Below are 23,043 nucleotides of genomic sequence, written 5' to 3' on the forward strand. Positions count from 1 at the left end.
ACCTAGGAATAAACCTAACCAAAGAGGTAAAGGATCTATACCCTAAAAACTACAGAACACTTCTGAAAGAAATTGAGGAAGACACAAAGAGATGGAAAAATATTCCATGCTCATGGATTGGAAGAATTAATATTGTGAAAATGTCAATGTTACACAGGGCAATTTGCGCATTTAATGCAATCTCTATCAAAATACCATGGACTTTCTTCAGCGTCAGAACAAATTATTTTAAGATTTGTTTGGAATCAGAAAAGACCCCGAATACCCAGGGGAATTTTAAAAAAGAAACCATAACTGGGGGCATCACAATGCCAGATTTCAGGTTGAACTACAAAGCTGTGGTCATCAAGACAGTGTGGTACTGGCACAAAAACAGACACATAGATCAATGGAACAGAATAGAGAACCTAGAAGTGGACCCTCAACTTTATGGTCAGCTAATATTCGATAAAGGAGGAAAGACCATCCACTGGAAGAAAGTCTCTTGAATAAATGGTGCTGGGAAAATTGGACATCCACATGCAGAAGAGTGAAAGTAGACCACTCTCTTGCACCATACACAAAGATAAACTCAAAATGGATGAAAGATCTAAATGTGAGACAATCCTTCAAAATCCTAGAGGAGAACATAGGCAGCACCCTTTTTGAACTCAGCTACAGCAACTTCTTGCAAGATACATCCATGATGGCAAAAGAAACAAAAGCAGAAATGAACTTTTGGGACTTCATGAAGATAAGAAGCTTTTGCACAGCAAAGGATACAGTCAACAAAACTAAAACACAACCTACAGAATGGGAGAACATATTTGCAAATGACCTATCAGATAAAGGGCTAGCGTCCAAGACCTATACAGAACTTATTAAACTCAACAGCAAAGAAACAAACAATCCAATCATGAAATGGGCAAAAGACATGAACGGAAATCTCACAGAGGAAGACATAGACATGGCCAACATGCACATGAGAAAATGCTCCGCATCACTTGCCATCAGGGAAATACACATCAAAACCACAATGAGATACCACCTCACACCAGTGAGAATGGGGAAAATTAACAAGGCAGGAAACCACAAATGTTGGAGAGGATGCAGAGAAAAGGGAACCCTCTTACACTGTTTGCACGGAATGTGAACTGGTGCAGCCACTCTGGAAAACTGTCTGGAGATTCCTCAAAGAGTTAAAAATAGACCTGCGTTACGACCCAGCAATTGCACTGTTGGAGATTTACCCCAAAAATACAGATGCAATGAAACGCTGGGACACCTGCACCCCGATGTTTCTAGCAGCAATGTCCACAATAGCCAAACTGTGGAAGGAGCCTCGGTGTCCATCGAAAGATGAATGGATAAAGAAGATGTGGTCTATGTATACAATGGAATATTACTCAGCCATTAGAAATGACAAATACCCACTATTTGCTTCGACGTGGATGGAACTGGAGGGTATTATGCTGAGTGAAATAAGTCATTCGGAGAAGGACAAACATTATATGTTCTCATTCATTTGGGGAATATAAATAATAGTGAAAAGGAGTAGAGGGGAAGGGAGAAGAAATGGGTAGGAAATATCAGAAAGGGAGACAGAACATGGAAGACTCCTAACTCTGGGAAATGAACAGGGGTGGTGGAAGGGGAGGGGGCAGGAGGTGGGGGTGACTGGGAAGCGGGCACTGAGGGGTGCACTTGATGGGATGAGCACTGGGTGTTATTCTGTATGTTGGCAAATTGAACACCAATAAAAAATAAATTTATTATTAAAAAAAAAAGAACAGGGTTAGCAAACTATAAGCTGTGGGCCAAATCTAGCTAGCCATCTATTTTTGTAAGTAAAGTTTTATTGGAACATAACAATTCTTGTTCATTTACACACTTATTGTGCCTTCTTTCACGGGACAACAGCAGAATTGAGTAATTTAAAAAATATATGCGCCACAGTGCCTAAAATATTTACTCCCTGGCCCTTTATAGGAAAAGTTTGCCAACAACTGGTCTAGAGTGTCTAGACTTTCAGAACGTTAAGCAGAGATCATAGATACCTTAAATTTATGTGGTTTCAAGGGCAATAGTTTTAAGGCAAGATCACTACTTTTATCAGAATGAGTGCTTTTTTTCAAGGAAAAGAAATTAACTTCAGAAATATTCTTAAAATAAAGGATGACACTACTGTTTAAAACCTAATAGCCAATGGAAAATTAACATCTGATTATACATGTAGCTGATCCACAGCCTCTTTCAGGTGTTTCTGTCTTGTTACATGAGAAAAAGTGTTAAAATTTTCCCCATAAGACATTTACCTTCTATTGTTTTTGAAGATCAAGTATTTATGTCAGTCATTGTAACGGATTCAAATATGAATATAAGAATATAAATATATGAATAGGGATCCCTGGGTGGTGCAGCGGTTTGGCGCTTGCCTTTGGCCCAGGGCACGATCCTGGAGACCCAGGATTGAATCCCACGTCGGGCTCCCGGTGCTCAGAGCCTGCTTCTCCCTCTGCCTATGTCTCTGCCTCTCTCTCTCTCTCTGTGTGTGACTATCATAAATAAACAAACAAAAAAAATTTTAAAAAAAAATATAAATATATGAATAAATATAAAATGCTAATCTCACTGTTGGAAATTTGAAGTGTTTTATCTCAGTTATGTCTTGTGTTTTTTCTCTCAGCTTGAAGTCCATGGCCCAAAATGACTCTACCACTGGAGAGTCTCTTCAGTAAAGAAGACAACCAGACAGGAGGCTGGGATGAGCATGCCACTGCATCAGATCTCTGCCATTCCAACCCAGGATGCTACCTCTGCTAGAATCTACAGAAGTAAGACCAAAGAAAAGGAGAGGGAAGAGCAGGTATTAGGAGAATACTTTAATTTAGTTTCATTATTTTTGTTGTTTTCATTATAGATGGCCTAGAATGATAGGCTCTGACGACCAAGGTTTTCTCCAGTAATATACTAAAATACACATGGTATAAATAGTTGGGCTTGGAATTTTTCTCTGCAGGTTTCTAGGTTTTCAGATTTGGTATCAGCTTATTCTGCCATGGTTATACAGGATTGTTTATCTTCATTGCCTAAAATGGTATGTTTATTTATGATAAATTTCTGAGGAAAAGTTCTTTGAATTCTCAAAACATGATACAAAGGATAAATTAATTTGAACCAAGGTTTTATGAAGACCTCATACATACTAGTCTCTGTTTGCTGCAAGGATATCATAGTTAACAGCATAGAGCCTGTCTCTGCCCTTATACGGCTCTTGATCCGGCCTGACAGTTAAAATGCATTGGAATCCAATAGTAAAACTAGCAATGGAGGAATGCAGAACTACCGAATTCCAGTTCAGGAGGTCAGGAATGGCTTCCTGGAGAAAATGACCTTTATATGACCTGGAGTTAGCTAGAGAAAGGTAGAGTATCCCAATTGGAAGAAATATTATATGCTGAAAGCCCAAATTTAAAGCAATGTGAGTTTGAAGAGATTAAAACAGAATAACTGGAATATAAAGGGTAGTGGCAAGATAGGAGGTTGGAAAAGTTATAGGAGTTACCATAAGGAATTTGGGTTTATGTTTGCAGAAGAATGAATGATCAAATTTGTGTTCTTAAAGCATTTCACTCAGACTGCAGTTTGGAGAGTGAATTCAATGAGTGGTAGAGAGTCTAGTTAGAGGATTATTTAATAGCCTACCTAGGCCAAGTTTGGTAAACTTTTTCTAAAAAGGGCCAGATAATGTATGTTTTAGACTTGGTGGGCCAGATAGTCATATTTCCTCAATTCTGCCATTGCAGCATGAAAATAGCCAAAGACTAAATGAATGGTCATGACTGTGTTCCAATAAATCTTTTCTTGCAAAAAAACAGGTGACAGGCCAATTTTGGCTTATAGGCTGTAGTTTGCCAATCTCTGACCTATAGGGAAAAGGTGATAGTGACTTCGTCTAGGATAGAGTAGTGGGGATATAGAGATAATTAGCTTATTAACACACTGGGCTTGATAATTTTGTGTGGGGTGAGATAGGGAGGAGTCAGGGATGACTCCTACTTTCTTCTTGCCTTGCCATGTGCTGTGTAGACATGTGCTCAGTAGTTCTCACAGCATTCCTCTTTTGTAGTAAATCTTTACTGAAGACTCTAAAGAATCCATGTTAAATCAAAAACTGATGTCTTGTTTGAAATTGAGTCATTATAGTTGACAGGATACCACTCTTTGCCTTATTATTAAAATAATGAAAAAAAAAAACCCCAAACTTATCGTATCATAGCTCTTGAGGTAGATTGACTATGGAAGATAAAAAGGTACCATATAACTTAAGAAAGGTCTCCATATTCTTAGTTTGTGTTTTCCTTTTTTCAGTTGTTTGTGTCATCAGTCTGCACCCTTTCTGTTTCTGAGCTCTTAGGAGGAGTGTGGTCAGCATTGGCTGAAAGCCTGACCAGGGGTGGTGGTAGTATAGATGGGCTTGGGATATATTATTTTCAAAATTTTAGTTTTTCCTCAATTTACTGGAGCTGAAAGAATACCCCATATCCCCATATTCTTTCAGTTTTCATTTAAGTTAATAGTCTTCATTTAAGATTCATTTAAATTAATGGTCTTTTTTTGTAACCCTTTAGCCCAAATGGATTTTTAAATACTACTACATAGAACATTTTTTAGGCTAAGGTGCTTGCCTATACCATGTTGAGGTTGCTCGGTCTCTATTCATTGCTGTGTTCCATTTGGACACCAGATGGCAGGAATTTCTTGATATGTGTATATATATTGTAATGTATGTATGTATGTATAGACAGGATATGTATGTCTGCACATATACACATGTGTATATACATATACATGTGTATATACATATGTACATGTATGTATACACCTATACATACATACTTACTGAATTGATCTATTTGATGGGGTTTTTAAGGTTTAAATAAGTAGCATTAATGACCATATTCATGGAATTGGGATTTTAATTGGTATTGGGAAGAGGCACCATTCTGTCCCATTTTAGTGTGGGGAATACTTTGAACCTGATGACAGTGTGATGGTTTTGGGAATCATGGTGCCAAGGTGCGGCTGCAGGTAGTGGAGTTGCAGCTGACACAGGAGTTTGAAAGGGTTCCATAACAGTTTTGGCAGCAGCTGGCATGTAGCTAAAAATGATTTTTGTAGAGGTCTAGGTTCTGAAATGTATCAGAATTGATTTGGAAGGCAAATTTTTGTCCATTGAAGTTTGTTTTTCTTTATCTAGTTTCTCTGGCACAATAAGTTCAAAACAGAGTTCTTTGGTATAATTTATGATCTTCTGTATTTGGGAGAGGAGAAGAGGAAGGAAGAGAAGCACTGCAGAAAGAGGCACTCCTTTCCTGCTCATCATCCACTGTTCTCAGAGGTGCAAAGATTTAACTTTATCTCACAATCTCTTGGTTAACAGGAGATGGTTCATTACATCAATAACAGTTTTATTCCTTCTGAATCTTGTGAGAAGAGAGGGGCCTTGCAGTTTACCCAGAATCAAATAATCCAATCATTAACATTGACAGTTTTACCTATGTTTATCAGATACATGATTCTATAGCTCCATTGCATGAGCCCATATCTATACAGTTCTAAGAAGAGTTAATGACTTTTACACAGTAGTCAATACAGTTGTTGAATGAATGAATGAATTTAATTTTAATGGTATGGGGACCATTGTGGAATTAAGAGGAATTTTTTTTTATAAGTTTTTTTTTAAATTTTTATTTATTTATGATAGTCACAGAGAGAGAGGGAGAGGCAAAGACACAGGCAGAGGGAGAAGCAGGCTTCATGCACCGGGAGCCCGACGTGGGATTCGATCCCGGGTCTCCAGGATCGCGCCCTGGGCCAAAGGCAGGCGCTAAACCGCTGCGCCACCCAGGGATCCCAGGAATTTTTTATAATAAAAGGATTTCTGCTGCTATTGCTTATGAACTGGGTAGATGTTTCTTGAGTATTTTTTTTCCTTAGTGTTTTGCAAGTATTGATCCATTGCCTTCCAGAGTCTGGTCTGCATTTAGAAACCTGACGTGGAGATTGTTTGTATTCCTTCTATTAGTAATATATTCTACATAGGGGTTTTTTTTTAGAATATTTTTTTCCTTATAGTTTACAGAGTTATTTCTCTTTCTTAAAAAAAATTGATTTATTTACTCATGAGAGACACAGAAGGAGAGAGGTGAAAACTTAGGCAGAGGGAAAAGCATGCAGGGAATCTGGTGTGGTACTCCATCCTGGAACTTGATCCACGATCATGCCCTGAGCCAAAGGCAGTCGCTCAACCACTGAGCCACGCAGGCATCCCTATCAATTTCTTATCTAGACTTAACTCTGTCTTGTGGTTCAATAGGTCCCTTTACATTTTTCAGGATTATTTTTTATTATGATTTATTTCATTTTTATTTTTATTTATTTATTTTTTTAAAGATTTTATTTATTTATGCATGAGAGATACACACAGAGAGAGAGAGGCAGAGACACAGGTAGAGGGAGAAGCAGACTCCATGCAGGGAGCCCACCATGGGACTTGATCCCAGGTCTCCAGGATCACACTCTAGGCTGAAGGTGGCGCTAAACCACTGAGCCACCTGGACTGCCCTTATTGCATTTTAAACAGCTTTATTAGAGTATAATTGAAATCCAATAAACAATACATATTTAAAGCATACAGTATAAAAAACATACAGTATCTTCTCAAGCAAGATTGTGAACGTATCCATCACTCCCAAAAGTTTCCTCATGCCTCTTTCTTAAGCAGTCATTGATCTGCTTTCTTTCACTGTAGATGTTTGCATTTTCTAGGGTTTTATATTGATGGAATAATATGTTATGTACTCTTTTTAATCTAGCATTTTTCAAAGATTAATTCTTTTGAGATTCATCCACACTATGTGCATTATAGTTATGTCCTTATTTATTTAATTTTTTAAAAATTCAATTTAACATATAGTATATTATTAGTTTCAGAGACAATTTAGTGATTCATCAGTTACATAGCATCCAGTACTCATGACATCTCGTGCCCTCCTTTTTTTAGATAACCAATGGTTTTGTTTTTTTTTTTTTTTTTTTGGTTAAGTGGGGTTTTTTTCACTTCAATTTTTATTTTTATTTTTATTTTATATATATATATATTTAATTGGAGTTCAATTTGCCAACATATAGCATAATACCCAGTGTTCATCCCATCAAGTGCCCCCCTCAGTGCCCATCACCCAGTGACCCCCACCCCCGCCCACCTCCCTTTCCACCACCCTTTGTTCGTTTCCCAGAGTTAGGAGTCTCTCATGTTCTGTCTCCCTTTCTGATATTTCCCACTTATTTTTTCCTCCTTTCCCCTTAATTCCCTTTCACTATTTTTTATACTCCCCAGATGAATGAGACCATATAATGTTTGTCCTTCTCCAATTGACTTATTTCACTCAGCATAATAACCTCAAGGTCCATCCACATCAGAGCAAATGGTGGGTATTTGTCATTTCTAATGGCTGAGTAATATTCCATTTTATACATAGACCACATCTTCTTTATCCATTCATCTTTAGATGGACACTGAGGCACCTTCCACAGTTTGGCTATTGTGGACATTGCTGCTAGAAACATCGAGGTGTAGGTGTCCCGGGATTTCATTGCATCTGTATCTTTGGGAATTTTGTCGTAGGGCAGATCTATTTTTAACTCTTTGAGGACCCTCCACACAGCTTTCCAGAGTGGCTGCATCAGTTCACATTTCCACCAACAGTGCAAGAGGGTTCCCTTTTCTCCGCATCCTCTCCAACATTTGTTGTTTCCTGCCTTGTTAATTTTCCCCGTTCTCACTGGTGTGAGGTGGGATCTCATTGTGGTTTTGATGTGTATTTCCCTGATGGCCAGTGATGCGGAGCATTTTCTCATGTGCTTGTTGGCCATGTCTATGTCTTCCTCTGTGAGATTTCTCTTCATGTCTTTTACCCATTCCATGATTGGATTGTTTGTTTCTTTGCTGTTGAAAACTCAACATACAAGTTCTTTATAGATCTTAGATACTAGTCCTTTATCTGATAGGTCATTTGCAAATATCTTCTCCCATTCTGTAGGTTGTCTTTTAGTTTTGTTGACTGTTTCTTTTGCTGTGCAAAACCTTCTTATCTTGATGAAGTCCCAGTAGTTCATTTTTGCTTTTGTTTCTCTTGCCTTCATGGATGTATCTTGCAAGAAGTTACTGTGGCCAAGTTCAAAAAGGGTGTTGCCTGTGTTCTCCTCTAGGATTTTGATGGAATCTTGTCTCACATTTAGATCTTTCATCTATTTTGAGTTTATCTTGTGTATGGTGTAAGAGAATGGTCCAGTTTCATTCTTCTGCATGTGGCTGTCCAATTTTCCCAGCACCATTTATTGAAGAGACCATCTTTTGGCTAGTGGATAGTCTTTCCTGCTATGTCGAATATTAGTTGACCATAAGGTTGATGGTCCACTTCTGGATTCTCTATTCTGTTCCATTGATCTATGTGTCTGTTTCTGTGCCAGTACCACACTGTCTTGATGACCACAGCTTTGTAGTTCAACCTGAAGTCTGGCATTGTGATGCCCCCAGATATGGTTTTCTTTTTTAAAATTCCGCTGGCTATTCGGGGTCTTTTCTGATTCCACACAAATTTTAAGATAATTTGTTGCAACTCTGAAGAAAGTCCATGGTATTTTGATAGAGATTGCATTAAATGTGCAAATTGCCCTGTGTAACATTGACATTTTCACAGTATTAATTCTTCCAATCCATGAGCATGGAATATTTTTCCATCTCTTTGTGTCTTTGTCAATTTCTTTCAGAAGTGTTCTGTAGTTTTTAGGGTATAGTTCCTTTACCTCTTTGGTTAGGTTTATTCCTAGGTGTCTTATGCTTTTGGGTACAATTGTAAATGGGATTAATTCCTTAATTTCTCTTTCTTCAGTCTCATTGTTAGTGTATAGAAATGCCAGTGACTTCTGGGAATTGATTTTGTATCCGGCCACATTGCCAAATTGCTGTATGATTTCTAGCAATCTTGGGGTGGAGGCTTTTGGGTTTTCTATGAAGAGTATCATCATCGGCGAAGAGGGAGAGTTTGACATCTTTGCCAATTTGAATGCCTTTTATGTCTTTTTGTTGTCTGATGGCTGAGGCTAGGACTGCTAGGACTATGTTGAATAGCAGTGGTGAGAGTGGACATCCCTGTCTTGTTCCTGATCTTAGGGGAAAGGCTCCCAGTGTTTTCCCATTGAGAATGATAATTACTGTGGGCTTTTGGTAGATGGCTTTTAAGATGCTGAGGGAATGTTCCCTCAATCCCTATACTCTGAAGAGTTTTGATCAGAAATGGATGCTGTATTTTGTCAAATGCTTTCTCTGCATTTATTGAGAGGATCATATGGTTTTGAGTTTTCTCTTGCTTATATGATCAATCACATTGATTGTTTTATGAGTGTTGAACCATCCTTGCATCCCAGGGATAAATCTCACTTGGGTCATGGTGAATAATCTTCTTAATGTATTGTTGGATCCTATTGGCTAGTACCTTGTTGAGAAATTTTGCATCTGTGTCCATCGGGGACACAGTTGGTGGGGACAGGTGACTTGGGCACCCTACTCTTCCTCCTTCTTGCCCCTCCTCCATTAGATAACCAATGTTAACGTGACTTTATTTGTATCATCATTTGAAGTGACATTCAGACTACATTTGGTTAAAAAGGGCTCAAAGGTTAAGAATTAAATATTTTCTGGCAAAGTCAGAAGATTACACTGGTGACTATGCTTCAAGTACTGAAAAGTAAATACCTGTTCTTTGCATTTCTTCATGAGGCAAACTATTTTCTCTGTGATACCAGGCTACAGAGATAGCCTTGTTACCTTGACCAATGACAGTCTCATCAAAAAACACTACTTTGGTACCAAACCTGAGTTAAACTACAATTTGGAAGAAGCCACCACAAAGTCTCTAATCCCAAATAGTTGATGTATTCTCATACACTGAGAAGGAGTTGTTCGGACTAGATGGACACAGACTCCGCAGGTGAGTGTGTTGATCACTTCAGGAGTCTTAAGACAGGAAAGTCAAGGTAACAAAAATGAGAAATGAACAGATGGAAGCACTATATAGTTGTACAGAATTTCTGTAAAATATACTTCCCATGTATTTAATTTCTTTAATCCAAATAGATACTATTCCCAGGAGCAATAAAATTGCCAGAAGGAAATTTCAAATATTTGATCTGATACCGCTTGAAAGAAGCTCTTGATATTTTTTTTAATATGTATATTTTTTATTGGAGTTCGATTTGCCAACATTAGTGTAATACCCAGTGCTCATCCCGTCAAGTGCCCCCCTCAGTGCCCATTACCCCATTCCCTCAACCACTTCCCCTTCCACTACGCCTTGTTTATTTCCCAGAGTTAGGAGTTTTTCATGTTTTGTCACCCTCTCTGATTTTTACCACTCATTTTATCTCCTTTCCCCTGTAATCCCTTTCACTATTTTTTATATTCCCCATATGAGTGAAACCATATAATGATTGTCCTTTTCCGATCGACTTACTTCACTCAGCATAATACCCTCCAGTTCCTTCCACATCGAAGCAAATAGTGGGTATTCATCAATTCCAATGGTTGAGTAATACTCCACATGCTTTCCTTAATGCCCATCACCCAGTTATCCCATCCCCTTACTTACCTCCCCTCTAGCAACCCTCAGTTTGTTTCCAATAGTTATGAGTCTCATATGGTTTGTCTCCCTCTTGTTTCATCTTATTTTTCCTTACCTTCCCCTATGTTCATCTGTTTTGTTTCTTAAATTCCACCTATGACTGAAATCATGATATATTTGTCTTTCTCTGGTTTACTTCACTTATTATAATTCCCTCTAGTTCCATCCATGTTGATGCAAATGTCAAGATTGCATTCTTTTGATGACTGAATATTCCTCTGTGTGTGTATTTAGTATATGTACAAGTTGTGTCTTTTTCTTGCTGAATAGTATTCATTGTACGGATTTACCGCAATTTGTTTATTCATTCTCCTGTTCATGGACCATGGATTGTTTCCAGTTTTTGGTTGTTATGAATAAGGCTCCTGTTAATATTCCTACAAGCCCTCATATGGACATATATTTCCTTTCCCTTGGGTAAATACCTAGGAGTGGAAGCATATGTAGATGTATGTTTAGCTTTTTAAAAAATATTTTATTTATTTATTCCTGAGAGACATGGAAAGAGAGAGGCAGAGAGGTAGGCAAAGGGAGAAGCAGGCTCCAGGCAGGAAGGAAGCCTGATGTGGGACTCAATCCTGAGACCGCCAGATCATGCCCTGAGCCAAAGGCAGGTGCTCATCTGCTGAGCCACCCAGGTGTTCCAGCTTTTCTTTTTTTATATGGAGTTTTTTATTTATTCATGAGAGACACACAGAGAAGGGCAGAGACACAGGCAGAGGGAGAAGCAGGCTTCTTAGATGAATGGATAAAGAAGATGTGGTTTATGTATACAATGGAATATTACTCAACCATTAGAAACGACAAATACCCACCATTTGCTTCAACGTGGATGGACCTGGAGGGTATTATGCTGAGTAAAGTAAGTCAATCGGAGAAGGACAAACAGTGTATGTTCTCATTCATTTGGGGGATATAAATAATAGTGAAAGGGAATATAAAGGAAGGGAGAAGAAATGTGTGGGAAATATCAGAAAGGGAGACAGAACATGGAAGACTCCTAACTCTGGGAAAGGAACTAGGGGTGGTGGAAGGGGAGGAGGGCAGGGGGTGGGGATGAATGGGTGACGGGCACTGAGGGGGGCACTTGACGGGATGAGCACTGGGTGTTATTCTGTATGTTGGTAAATTGAACACCAATAAAAAAATTAATTTATTTAAAAAAATGTATCTGAGCAAGTAAAGCAGACATACCTCTATGAAAAAAAAAAAAAAAGAGAGAGAGAGAAGCAGGCTCCTTGCAGAGAGCCCGATGTGGGACTTGATTCCGGATTCTGGAATCATGGCCTGAGCCGAAGGCAGAGATGCTCAACCGCTGAGCTACCCAGGAGTCCCAATGTTTAGCTTTTTAAGAAACTGCCAAACTGTTTTCCAAAGTGATTGTACAATTTTACATTCCTACCAGAAGTAGTAGAGTTCTTTTTTTTTAAATTTATTTTTATTTTTATTTATTTTTTTAGTAGTAGAGTTCTAATTCTATTACATCTCTGCCAACACTTGGTGTGGTTGTCTTTTTAATTTTAGCATCTGATAGATATATACTTGCTTCTCATTGTGGTTTTAATTTGTATTTCCCTCATGAGTAATGATGCTGAGTGTTTTTCCATATGCTTATTTTCCATCCTTATGTTTTTTGTTTTTTGTTTTTTTTTTTTTTTTTTGCTGAAGAGCCTCTTTAAATCTTTTGTCCACTTAAAAATTGGTGGCGTTTTTTTCTTATTAAGTTTCAAACATTCTGTATGTATTTTAGATACAAGTATTTTACTAGATATATGCTTTACAAATGTTTTCTCCAAATGTCTGGATTGTCTTTTCAGGTTCCTGCCAGTGTCCTTTGAAGACTAAAGTTTGGTTTTAAGTTTTCTAATTTTGGTGAAGTCAAATTTATCCTTTTTTCCTTGAATTTATTGTACTTTTGGTGTTCTATTAAGAAAGCTTTATGTAGCCTAAAGGTGCAAATAGTATCGTAGAATTTTTATACTTTTGGTTTTACATATATGTCTGTGAACTATTTTCAATTAATTTTGGTATGTTATATGAAGTATATATCCAGTATGATTATTTTATACAGTTGTTCCCCTAATATTTGTTGAATAGATTGAACTGTCTTTTCTCCATTGCATTACCTTAAATCAGTTGCCCATATATGTGTGTGCCTATATCTTGACTCTTTTCTGTTTCAGTGATCTATTTACTATCTTTACACCAATACCACACTGTCATAAACAATCCAGCTTAATAATAAGTCTTGAAAATCAGATAGTGTTCTTTTTCATACGTGTTTTGCTTATTTTAGGTTATTTTTTTTCACTTCATATGAATTTAAGAGTCAGATTGTCAGTTTCTACACAGAAATAGTCTTCTAGGATTTTTATTGGGATTATTGAATTTGTAGTTCGAGGGAGAATTGATATTTAACAACATTGAGTCTTGACCCATGAATAAGATACATCTCTTCTTTAATTAAGTCTTATCTAATTTCTCTTAGCAATGTTTTGTAGATTTCAGTGTGGAGATAAGTGTTAACAGATCTTTTGTGCTATTTATCCCTATTTACTTTGTTCTTTTGCTGCTGGTGTAAATGGTACTGTTTTTTAAATGTTTAATTTCCTATTTATTGCTAATACATAAAAAGAAAATTGATGTTTGTATATTGATCTTATATCTTATTTTTAATAATAAATTTATTTTTTATTGGTGTTCAATTTGCCAACATAAAGAATAACACCCAGTGCGCATCCCATCAAGTGCCCACCTCAGTGCCCGCCACCCAGTCACCCTCACCCCCCGCCCTGCTCCTCCTCTTCTACCCCCCCCCCCAAGTTTGTTTCGCAGAGATAGGAGTCTTCCATGTTCTGACTCCCTTTTTGATATTTCCCACTTATTTTCTCTCCTTTCCCCTTTATTCCCTTTCACTATTATTTATATTCCCCAAATGAATGAGAACATATAATGTTTGTCCTTCTCCGATTGACTTATTTCACTCAGCATAATACCCTCCAGTTCCATCCACGTCGAAGCAAATAGTGGGTATTTGTCATTTCTAATGGCTGAGTAATATTCCATTGTATACATAAACCACATCTTCTTTATCCATTCATCTTTCGATGGACACCGAGGCTCCTTCCACAGTTTGGCTATTGTGGACATTGCTGCTAGAAACATCGGGGTGCAGGTGTCCCAGCGTTTCATTGCATCTGTATCTTTGGGGTAAATCTCCAACAGTGCAATTGCTGGGTCGTAGGGCAGGTCTATTTTTAACTCTTTGAGGAACCTCCACACAGTTTTCCAGAGTGGCTGCACCAGTTCACATTCCCACCAACAGTGCAAGAGGGTTCCCCTTTTCTCTGTATCCTCTCCAACATTTGTGGTTTCCTGCCTTGTTAATTTTCCCCATTCTCACTGGTGTGAGGTGGTATCTCATTGTGGTTTTCATTTGTATTTGCCTGATGGCAAGTGATGTGGAGCATTTTCTCATGTGCGTGTTGGGCATGTCTATGTCTTCTACCGTGAGATTTCTGTTCATGTCTTTTGCCCATTTCATGATTGGATTGTTTCTTGCTGTTGAGTTGAATAAGTTCTTTATAGATCTTGGATACTAGTCCTTTATCTGATAGGTCATTTGCAAATATGTTCTCCCATTCTGTAGGTTGTGTTTTAGTTTTGTTGACTGTATCCTTTGCTGTGCAGAAGCTTCTTGATGAAGTCCCAATAATTCATTTTTGCTTTTGTTTCTCTTGCCTTTATGGATATATCTTGCAAGAAGTTGCTATTGCCAAGTTCAAAAAGGGTGTTGCCTGTGTTTTCCTCTAGGATTTTGAAGGATTGTCTCACATTTAGATCTTTCATCCATTTTGAGTTTATCTTTGTGTATGGTGCAAGAGAGTGGTCTACTTTCACTCTTCTGCATGTGGATGTCCAATTTTCCCAGCACCATTTATTGAAGAGTCTTTCCTCCTTTATCGAATATAGTTGACCATAAAGTTGAGGGTCCACCTCTGGATTCTCTATTCTGTTCCATTGATCTATGTGTCTGTTTTTGTGCCAGTACCACACTGTCTTGATGACCACAGCTTTGTAGTACAACCTGAAATCTGGCATTGTGATGTCCCCAGCTATGGTTTTCTTTTTAAATATTCCCTTGGCTATTCGGGGTCTTTTCTGACTCCACACAAATCTTAAAATAATTTGCTCTAACTCTCTGAAGAAAGTCCATGGTATTTTATAGGGATTGCATTAAACGTGTAAATTGCCCTGGGTAACACTGACATTTTCACAATATTAATTTTGCCAATCCATGAGCATGGAATACTTTTCCATCTCTTTGTGTCTTCCTCAGTTTCTTTCAGAAGTGTTCTGTAGTTTTTAGGGTATAGATCCTTTACCTCTTTGGTTAGGTTTATTCCTAGGTATCTTATGCTTTTGGGTGAAATTGTCAATGGGATTGACTCCTTAATTTCTCTTTCTTCAGTCTCATTGTTAGTGTATAGAAATGGCACTGACTTCTGGGCATTGATTTTGTATCCTGCCACACTGCCAAATTGCTGTATGAGTTCTAGCAATCTTGGGGTGGAGGCTTTTGGGTTTTCTATGTAGAGTATCATGTCATTGGCGAAAAAGAAGAGTTTAACTTCTTTTTTTGCCAATTTGAATGCCTTTTATGTCTTTTTGTTGTCTGATTGCTGAGGCTAAGATTTCTAGTACTATGTTGAATAGCAGTGGTGGGAGTGGACGTCCCTGTCTTGTTCCTGATCTTAGGGGAAAGGCTCCCAGTGCTTCCCCATTGAGGATGATATTTGCTGTGGGCTTTTCGCAGATTGCTTTTAAGATGTTAAGGAATGTTCCCTCTATCCTTACACTCTGAAGAGTTTTGATCAGGAATGGATGCTGTATTTTGTCAAATGCTTTCTCTGCATCTATTGAAAGGATCACAGGGTTCTTGTTTTTTCTCTTGCTGATATGTTGAACCACATTGATTGTTTTATGAGTGTTGAACCAGCCTTTCATCCCGGGGTTAAATCCTACTTGGTCATGGTGAATAATCTTCTTAATGTACTGTTGGATCTTATTGGCCAGTATCTGGTTGACAATTTTTGCATCCATGTTCATCACGGCTATTGGTCTATAATTCTCCTTTTTGGTGGGGTCTCTGTCTGGTTTTGGAATTAAGGTAATGCTGGCCTCATAGAATGAGTTTGGAAGTACTCCATCTCTTTCTATCTTTCCAAACAGCTTTAGTAGAATAGGTATGGTTTCTTCTTTAAATGTTTGATAGAATTCCCCAGGGAAGCCATCTGGGCCTGGACTTTTGTGTCTTGGGAGGTTTTTGATGACTGCTTCAATATCCTCCCTGGTTATTGGCCTGTTCAAGTTTTCTATTTCTTCATATTCCAGTTTTGGTAGTTTGTGGCTTTCCAGAAATGTGTCCATTTCTTCTAGATTGCCTAATTTATTGGCGTATAACTGTTCATAATATGTTTTTTTAAATAGTTTGTATTTCCTTGGTGTTGGTAGTGATCTCTCCTTTCTCATTTATGATTTTATTAATTTGAGTCTTCTCTCTCTTCTTTTTAATAAGGCTGGCTAATGGTTTATCTATCTTATTAATTCTTTCAAAGAACCAACTCCTGGTTTTGTTGATCTGTTCCTCAGTTCTTCTGGTCTCGATTTCGTTGAGTTTGCTCAAATCTTTATTTATTCTCTTCTTCTGCTGGGTGTAGGATCTGTTTGCTGTTTTTTCTCTAGCTCCTTTAGGTGTAAGGTTAGTTTTGTATTTGCGTTCTTGCCAGTTTTTGTTTTGTTTTTTTGTTTTTTTTTTTACATTTTCTTTTTTTTAATTTTATAAATTAATTTTTATTGGTGTTCAATTTACCAACATACAGAATAACAACCAGTGCTCATCCCGTCAAGTGTACCCCTCAGTGCCCGTCACCCATTCACCCCCACCCCCCGCCCTCCTCCCCCTCCACCACCCCTAGTTCATTTCCCAGAGTTAGAAGTCTTTATGTTCTGTCTCCCTTTCTGATATTTCTCACACATTTCTTTTCCCTTCCCTTATATTCCCTTTCACTATTATTCATATTCCGCAAATGAATGAGAACATACACTGTTTGTCCTTCTCCGGTTACTGTGGCCAAGTTCAAAAAGGGTGTTGCCTGAGTTCTCCTCTGGGATTTTGATGGAATCTTGTCTCACATTTAGATCTTTCATCTATTTTGAGTTTATCTTTGTGTATGGTGCAAGAGAGTGGTCCAGTTTCATTCTTCTGCATGTGGATGTCCAATTTTCCCAGCACCATTTATTGAAGAGACTGTCTTTCTTCCAGTGGATCGTCTTTCCTCCTTTATCGTATATTAGTTGACCATAAAGTTCAGGGTCCACTTCTGGGTTCTCTGTTCTGTTCCATTGATCTATGTGTCTGTTTTTGTGCCAGTACCACACCGTCTTGATGAACACAGCTTTGTAGTACAACCTGAAATCTCGCATTGTGATGCCCCCAGATATGGTTTTCTTTTTTAAAATTCCCCTGGCTGTTTGGGGTCTTTTCTGATTCCACACAAATCTTAAAATAATTTGTTCTAAGTCTCTGAAGAAAGTCCATGGTATTTTGATAGGGATTGCATTATACGTGTAAATTGCCCTGGGTAACATTGACATTTTCACAATATTAATTCTGCCAATCCATGAGCATGGAATATTTTTCCATCTCTTTGTGTCTTCCTCAATTTCTTTCAGAAGTGTTCTATAGTTTTTAGGGTATATTTTGAGAACCATTTGAATGGTAAATGGTTCTCCAACCTTTTATTTTCAGGTTGTAGGTGTCCTTCTGTCTAAAATGAGTCTCTTGTAGACAACAAATAGATGGGGCCTGCTTTTTTATTCAGTCTGACACCCTGTGCCCTTTGATGGGGTCATTAAGCCTGTTCCCGTTCAGAGTTACTATTGAAAGATATGAGTTTAGTGTCATCATGATACCTATTCAGTCCCTGTTTTTGTGGATTGTTCCATTGGACTTCTTCTTAAAGGGGAATTTTAAGGGATCCCTGGGTGGCGCAGCGGTTTGGCGCCTGCCTTTGGCCCAGGGCGCGATCCTGGAGACCCGGGATCGAATCCCACGTCGGGCTTCCGGTGCATGGAGCCTGCTTCTCCCTCTGCCTGTGTCTCTGCCTCTCTCTCTCTCTCTGTGACTATCATAAATAAATAAAAATTAAAAAAATATATTTTTTTTTAAAAAAAGGGAATTTTAAGCGTCCCCCTTAAAATTTCTTGCAGAGCTGGTTTGGAGGTCACATATTCTTTCAGTTCCTGCCTGTCTTGGAAACTCTTTATCTCTCCTTCCATTCTGAATGAGAGCCTTGCTGGATAAAGTATTCTTGGTTGCATGTTTTTCTCATTCAGGACCCTGAATATATCCTGCCAGCCCTTTCTGACCTGCCAGGTCTCTGTGGAGAGGTCTGCTGTTAATCTGATATTTCTCCCCATATAAGTTAGGGATTTCTTGTCTCTTGTTGCTCTAAGGATCTCTTTATCTTTGGAATTTGCAAGCTTCATTATTAAATGTCGAGGTGCTGAATGGTTTTTTATTGATTTTAGGGGGGGATCTCTCTATTTCCTGGATCTGAATGCCTATTTCCCTTCCCAGGTTAGGAAAGTTTTCAGCTATCATTTGTTCAAATACATATTCTGGACCTCTGTCACTTTTGGTGCCCTCGGGAACCCCAATTAAACGTAAGTTTTTCTTCCTCAGGCTGTCATTTATTTCCCTTAATCAATCCTCATGCTCTTTTGTTTGTCTCTTTTTTCCTCAGTTTCACTCTTTGCCATCAACCTGTCTTCTATGTCACTCAGTCGTTCTTCCTCGTTGTTAGGACCTCCGGTTTGGATTGCATCTCATTTAATTGATTTTTAATTTCTGCCTGATTAGATCTGAATTCTGAAGTCATGAAGTCTCTTGAGTCCTTTATGCTTTTTTCTAGAGCTACCAGTAGCTTTATAACAGTGCTTCTGAATTGGCTTTCTGACATTGAATTGTAATCCAAATTTTGTAACTCTGTGGGAGAGAGGACTGTTTCTGATTTTTTCTATTTAGGTGAGGTTTTCCTTCTAGTCATTTTGCTCAGTGCAGAGTTGCCAAAACAAGTTGTATTGGGAAAAGGAGAAAAAGAGAGAAGAGATAGAAGAAAAGAAAAAGATAAAAAGAAGAAAAAAAAGAAGAAAAGAAAAAAAAGAAAGGGGGTGGGAAGCAAATAGAAATAAAAACAAAAAACAAAAAAAGAAGAGGGAGGATCCTCTGATTCTGTATACTGTAAATCCCTCGACTTCCCCTGGAATTTTCCAGAGGTGCTTTGTCAATAATTTCTTTTTCCGTCCGTCTAGCTGGTCTTCTGGGGGAGGGGCCTGCTGTGCTGATTTTCAGGTGTTAGCACTTGGGGGAGCTGCTCTGCCTCCTGCCTGGTGCAGGGCTCAGTGAGTGATGTTTAAGCTGCTTATCGGGCGAGGCCACTGTGAGGCTCAGTGGGGGTTGTTTACCCTGTGAAGCCCCAAGAGGAACAACCACAGTGGCGGTGGCCAGCTCTGGAGCCCTGGATTCAGCTCCCCCAGTAGCTACAGAGCTTCGGAGCTCTCAGTGTGCAGGTGCCTGGATGCTCCGGGGGCGGGGCCGCTGATCTGCTCAGCTGAGGGCAGGAGTGTCTTTGCTGTCCTCTGCCCTCCTGGGTTCTGCCTGTCTCGCAGGGAGTGCCGGATCCTGGTCTGTGTCCCCGGTGCCCTGTGCTCCTGGCCACGCAGCCGCTTCCGCGCGGAGCGCAGAGCCTCTGCCGGAGCCGCCTCCGAGCTGCTCCCGTGTCCAGCCGTGTACCCTGCAGCCCTTCAGGGAGCTCGGCGCACTCTCCCCGGGCGCAGGTGTCTGTTAGTGTTCCCGGGAGCCCGAGGGCATCCCCGCCCTCCTGGGTCCTGCTCTAACTCCCTGCGGGCCCCTTTCAGCCCGGGAAGGTTGGTGCAGCTCCTGCTTCTCCGGGACGGGCCTCTCCTGTCCTGGGGACACTTGCCCCAGCCTTAGCCCGGCTTCTTGCGGGGCCCCTCCCCCTTGGAGGCCTTTTGTTTCATTTCTTTTTTCTCCGTCTTCCTACCTTGATGGAAGCGTGAACTCTTCTCACTGTAGCATTCCAGCTGTTCTCTCTTTAAATCTCAGGCCGAATTCGTAGATTTTCAGGATGATTCGATGGTTATCTAGGTAATTTGGTGGGGACAGGTGACTTGGGGACCCTATTCTTCCACCATCTTGCCCCCGACCCCCTGATCTTACATCTTGTTTGCAGTTTTGGCAAACTGACTTATGAGTTCTAGTAGCTTTGCTTCCATTAAATTTTCCACATAGGCAGTTGTGTTATCTGTGAATAGTGTTTTACGCTGCCCCTTTCTCTCTCTCCTACTCTCTCTCTTCCTTTCTTTCTTTTCTTGATTTCTTCGTTATTTTATTTATTTATTCAAGAGAGACACTGAGAGAGAGGCAGGGACGTAGGTAGAGGGAGAAGCAGGCTCCATGCAGGGAGCCTGATGTGGGACTCCATCACGGGACCCCAGGATCACTCCGTGAGCCAAAGGCAGATAGATGCCATTGTCCCTTAGGCTGCCCTTTTCTAAATGCATGCATCCCTCCTCCGTTTTTGTCCTAGCGAACATCTCTAGTACTCATGTTGTTCCTGATCTTAGGGGGAAAGCATTTATTCTTTCAACATTAAGCATAGTGTTAGCTCTATGTTTTTTGTAGATACACTGTATCAGGTTAAGCTTCTGTTTATCTCTAGTTTGCTGAGAGTTTTGGTCAAGAATGGATCATAGGTTTTGTCAAATTCTATTTCTGTGAAAGCTGTATTCTAGTTAAAGCAATAGGGTAGATTTTATTTAGTAATATCTATTACAGTAGGGAGGAGAATCCAGTGTGAATTGAACTCAGCTTCTTTTTGTGTGGAGGTGACTAGGATATTTTAAAAGGAGAATGGGGGAGCAGAGAGGAGGGACAAATGGGAAGTGAGTGGGGGCTTGAGCAGATTCCGGGACGTAGAGATTTATAAAAAGTTGAAAAGGAGTTGGTCAGTGTGATTAAGCCATCTGGGTTTGTTGTCTGGTGCTGTTTCAAGTTAGACTTGTACTCTCCTACAGAGATTGGATACAGGGGCTCTATCTTTAGGTATTGGCTGGAACAAATAACAAATGCATTTAGCAACCTAGAGTTTTTCTAGGCAGGAACTTAAGAGGGACATGGCCATGAGAAGTTAGAAATTATGCTAGTGTTTTTTCAAGTCTCTTAATGCAGGGGTTTGGATGGAATAATATGTACCAAAGAATTCTTAGAGTGCTGTCTACTGAGGTGATCATACAGTTTTTATATTTTATTTTGTATAGTTGTCTTCAGAGGATCTTCAGAGAGACAGAACCAATAAGATATCTTTACCTGTAGATGTGTAGATATAGATTTAGATATGAGATTTATTATAGGAATTGACTCACATGATTATAGAGGCTGAGAAATCCAGCCACCTGCTATCTGCAAACTGGAGAACCAGATGTTTGATGGTATAATTTAGTCCAAATCCAAAGGCCTCAAAACCAGGGAAGCAAATGTTGTCTCAGTTTGATTCCGAAGGCTGGAGTCTGAGGGCCTGAGAACCAGGAGTACTGATATCCAAGGGCAATATAAGATTGATGTTCTAGCTCAAGCAAACAGAGCACATCCACCCTTCCTCTGCTTTTTTGTTTTATTCAGGCCCTCAGTGGATTGGATAATGCCTCCCTGCTTTGAGGGGGAGGGGCATTCAAGTGCTAATATCTTCTGGACTCCCTCTCATAGATACACCCCAAAATAATGTTTTACCAGCCATTTGGGTATCCGTTAGCCCAGTCATGTGGACACATAAAAGTAACTATCATAGTTTGTTAATATGGCAAAATACACTGGTTGTGTGTGTGTGTGTTTTTTTTTTAATGTTAAACCAACCCTACATTTCTGGTATAAACTGGCTATACTGTATTAACTTTTTAATATATGGTATTTGAATTGCTAAAATTCTTGTCTAGAATTTTTGCATCTATGTTCCGAAGGGATATTGGTGTGTAGTTTTCTTTGATTGTAATATCTTCATCTGATTTTGTCATAAGGACAATCCTGGCCTCATTCAATGATTAGGGATTGTTTCCTCCTTTTGAGTATTTTAAAAGTTTAAATGGAATTGGAATTATTATTTCTTTCTAACTTGAGGTTTTGTAGAATTAACCAGTGAAGCCATCTGGGTCTGGAATTTTTTTTAAAAATTTATTTTAGAGGGAGCACACATGTGCAAAAGATGGGAAGGAGCAGAGGGAGAGAATCTCAAGCAGACTCCCCACTGAGTGTGGAGCCCAGTGTGGGCCTTGATCTCAATGACTCTGAGATTATGACCTGAGCTGAAATCATGAGTCAGACACTCAACTGACTGAGCCACTTAGGTGCCCTTGGGAATTTTTTGTGAGCAAGTTTTAAACTAAAGTTGCAATGTCTTCAGTATAAGATTACTTAGATTATCTGTTTCTTTTCCAATGTGCTTTGATAATTTGTGTCTTTTATGGAATTGGTCGGTTTCATTATTGAATTTATTGGCATAAAATTGTTTATAATATTATCATAGTTCATTCTGGGCTGTTATAACAAAATACTTCAGACTTGATGGTTTATAAACAATAGAAATTCATTTCTTAGAGTTCTGTAGTCCCAGGTGAAGGTCCCAGCATGATCCAGGGTGAGGGCCTCTTCTATGTTGCAGACATCTCCTTATAGCCTCACATGGCAGAAGGGCCAAGGGATATCTCTAAGACCTCTTTAAGGACATTCATTCATTCATGAGAGCTCTGCCCTAATCACATGCAAAGTCCCCACTTCCTAATACACATTGCAAAGTCCCCACTTCCTAATACAAGCACATGCAAATCACATAACCTAATCACATGCAAAGTCCCCACTTCCTAATATAAGCACATGGGCATTAGGATTTCAACATATGAATATGAATTTTGGGAGAGACATAGACATTCATCTTATAGCACTGATTATCCTTTTTCTTTGATCATCTGGTCACAGGTTTATCAATTTAATTGATCTCAAAGAAATCTTTCAGTTTCATAGATTTTCTCTGTTGTCATTTTTCTATTTTTTTGTGTGTTTTGCTTTGAAATTCATCATTTTCTTTCCTCTGTTTCCTTTGAGTTTAATTTGCTCTTTTTCTAGCTTCTTAAGATAGAAGCAAAAGTTATTTGAGAGCTTTCTTTTTTTTTTTTTAAGATTTTA

General features: G+C 39.0%; 1 protein-coding gene across 4 annotated transcripts in view; it reads left to right on the top strand.

Annotated features, from left to right (window-relative positions):
- The window catches only part of MARCHF8 (membrane associated ring-CH-type finger 8), a 161,903-nt gene that overhangs the window by 60,404 nt on the left and 78,456 nt on the right, over positions 1-23,043 (top strand). For 2 of the 4 annotated variants that reach the window (XM_055345017.1, XM_055345016.1), the window contains exons 2-3: positions 2,666-2,845; positions 5,240-5,380. In XM_055345017.1, the coding sequence (XP_055200992.1) occupies positions 2,744-2,845; positions 5,240-5,380 (243 nt within the window). In that variant the 5' untranslated portion in view covers positions 2,666-2,743. The remainder of the gene's footprint in view (positions 1-2,665; positions 2,846-5,239; positions 5,381-23,043) is intronic. The other 2 variants (XM_055345018.1, XM_055345024.1) reach the window with 1 other exon arrangement.

This window comes from Nyctereutes procyonoides, unplaced genomic scaffold, assembly GCF_905146905.1.
Source record: "Nyctereutes procyonoides isolate TBG_1078 unplaced genomic scaffold, NYPRO_anot_genome, whole genome shotgun sequence".
Taxonomy (NCBI): Eukaryota; Metazoa; Chordata; class Mammalia; order Carnivora; family Canidae; genus Nyctereutes; species Nyctereutes procyonoides.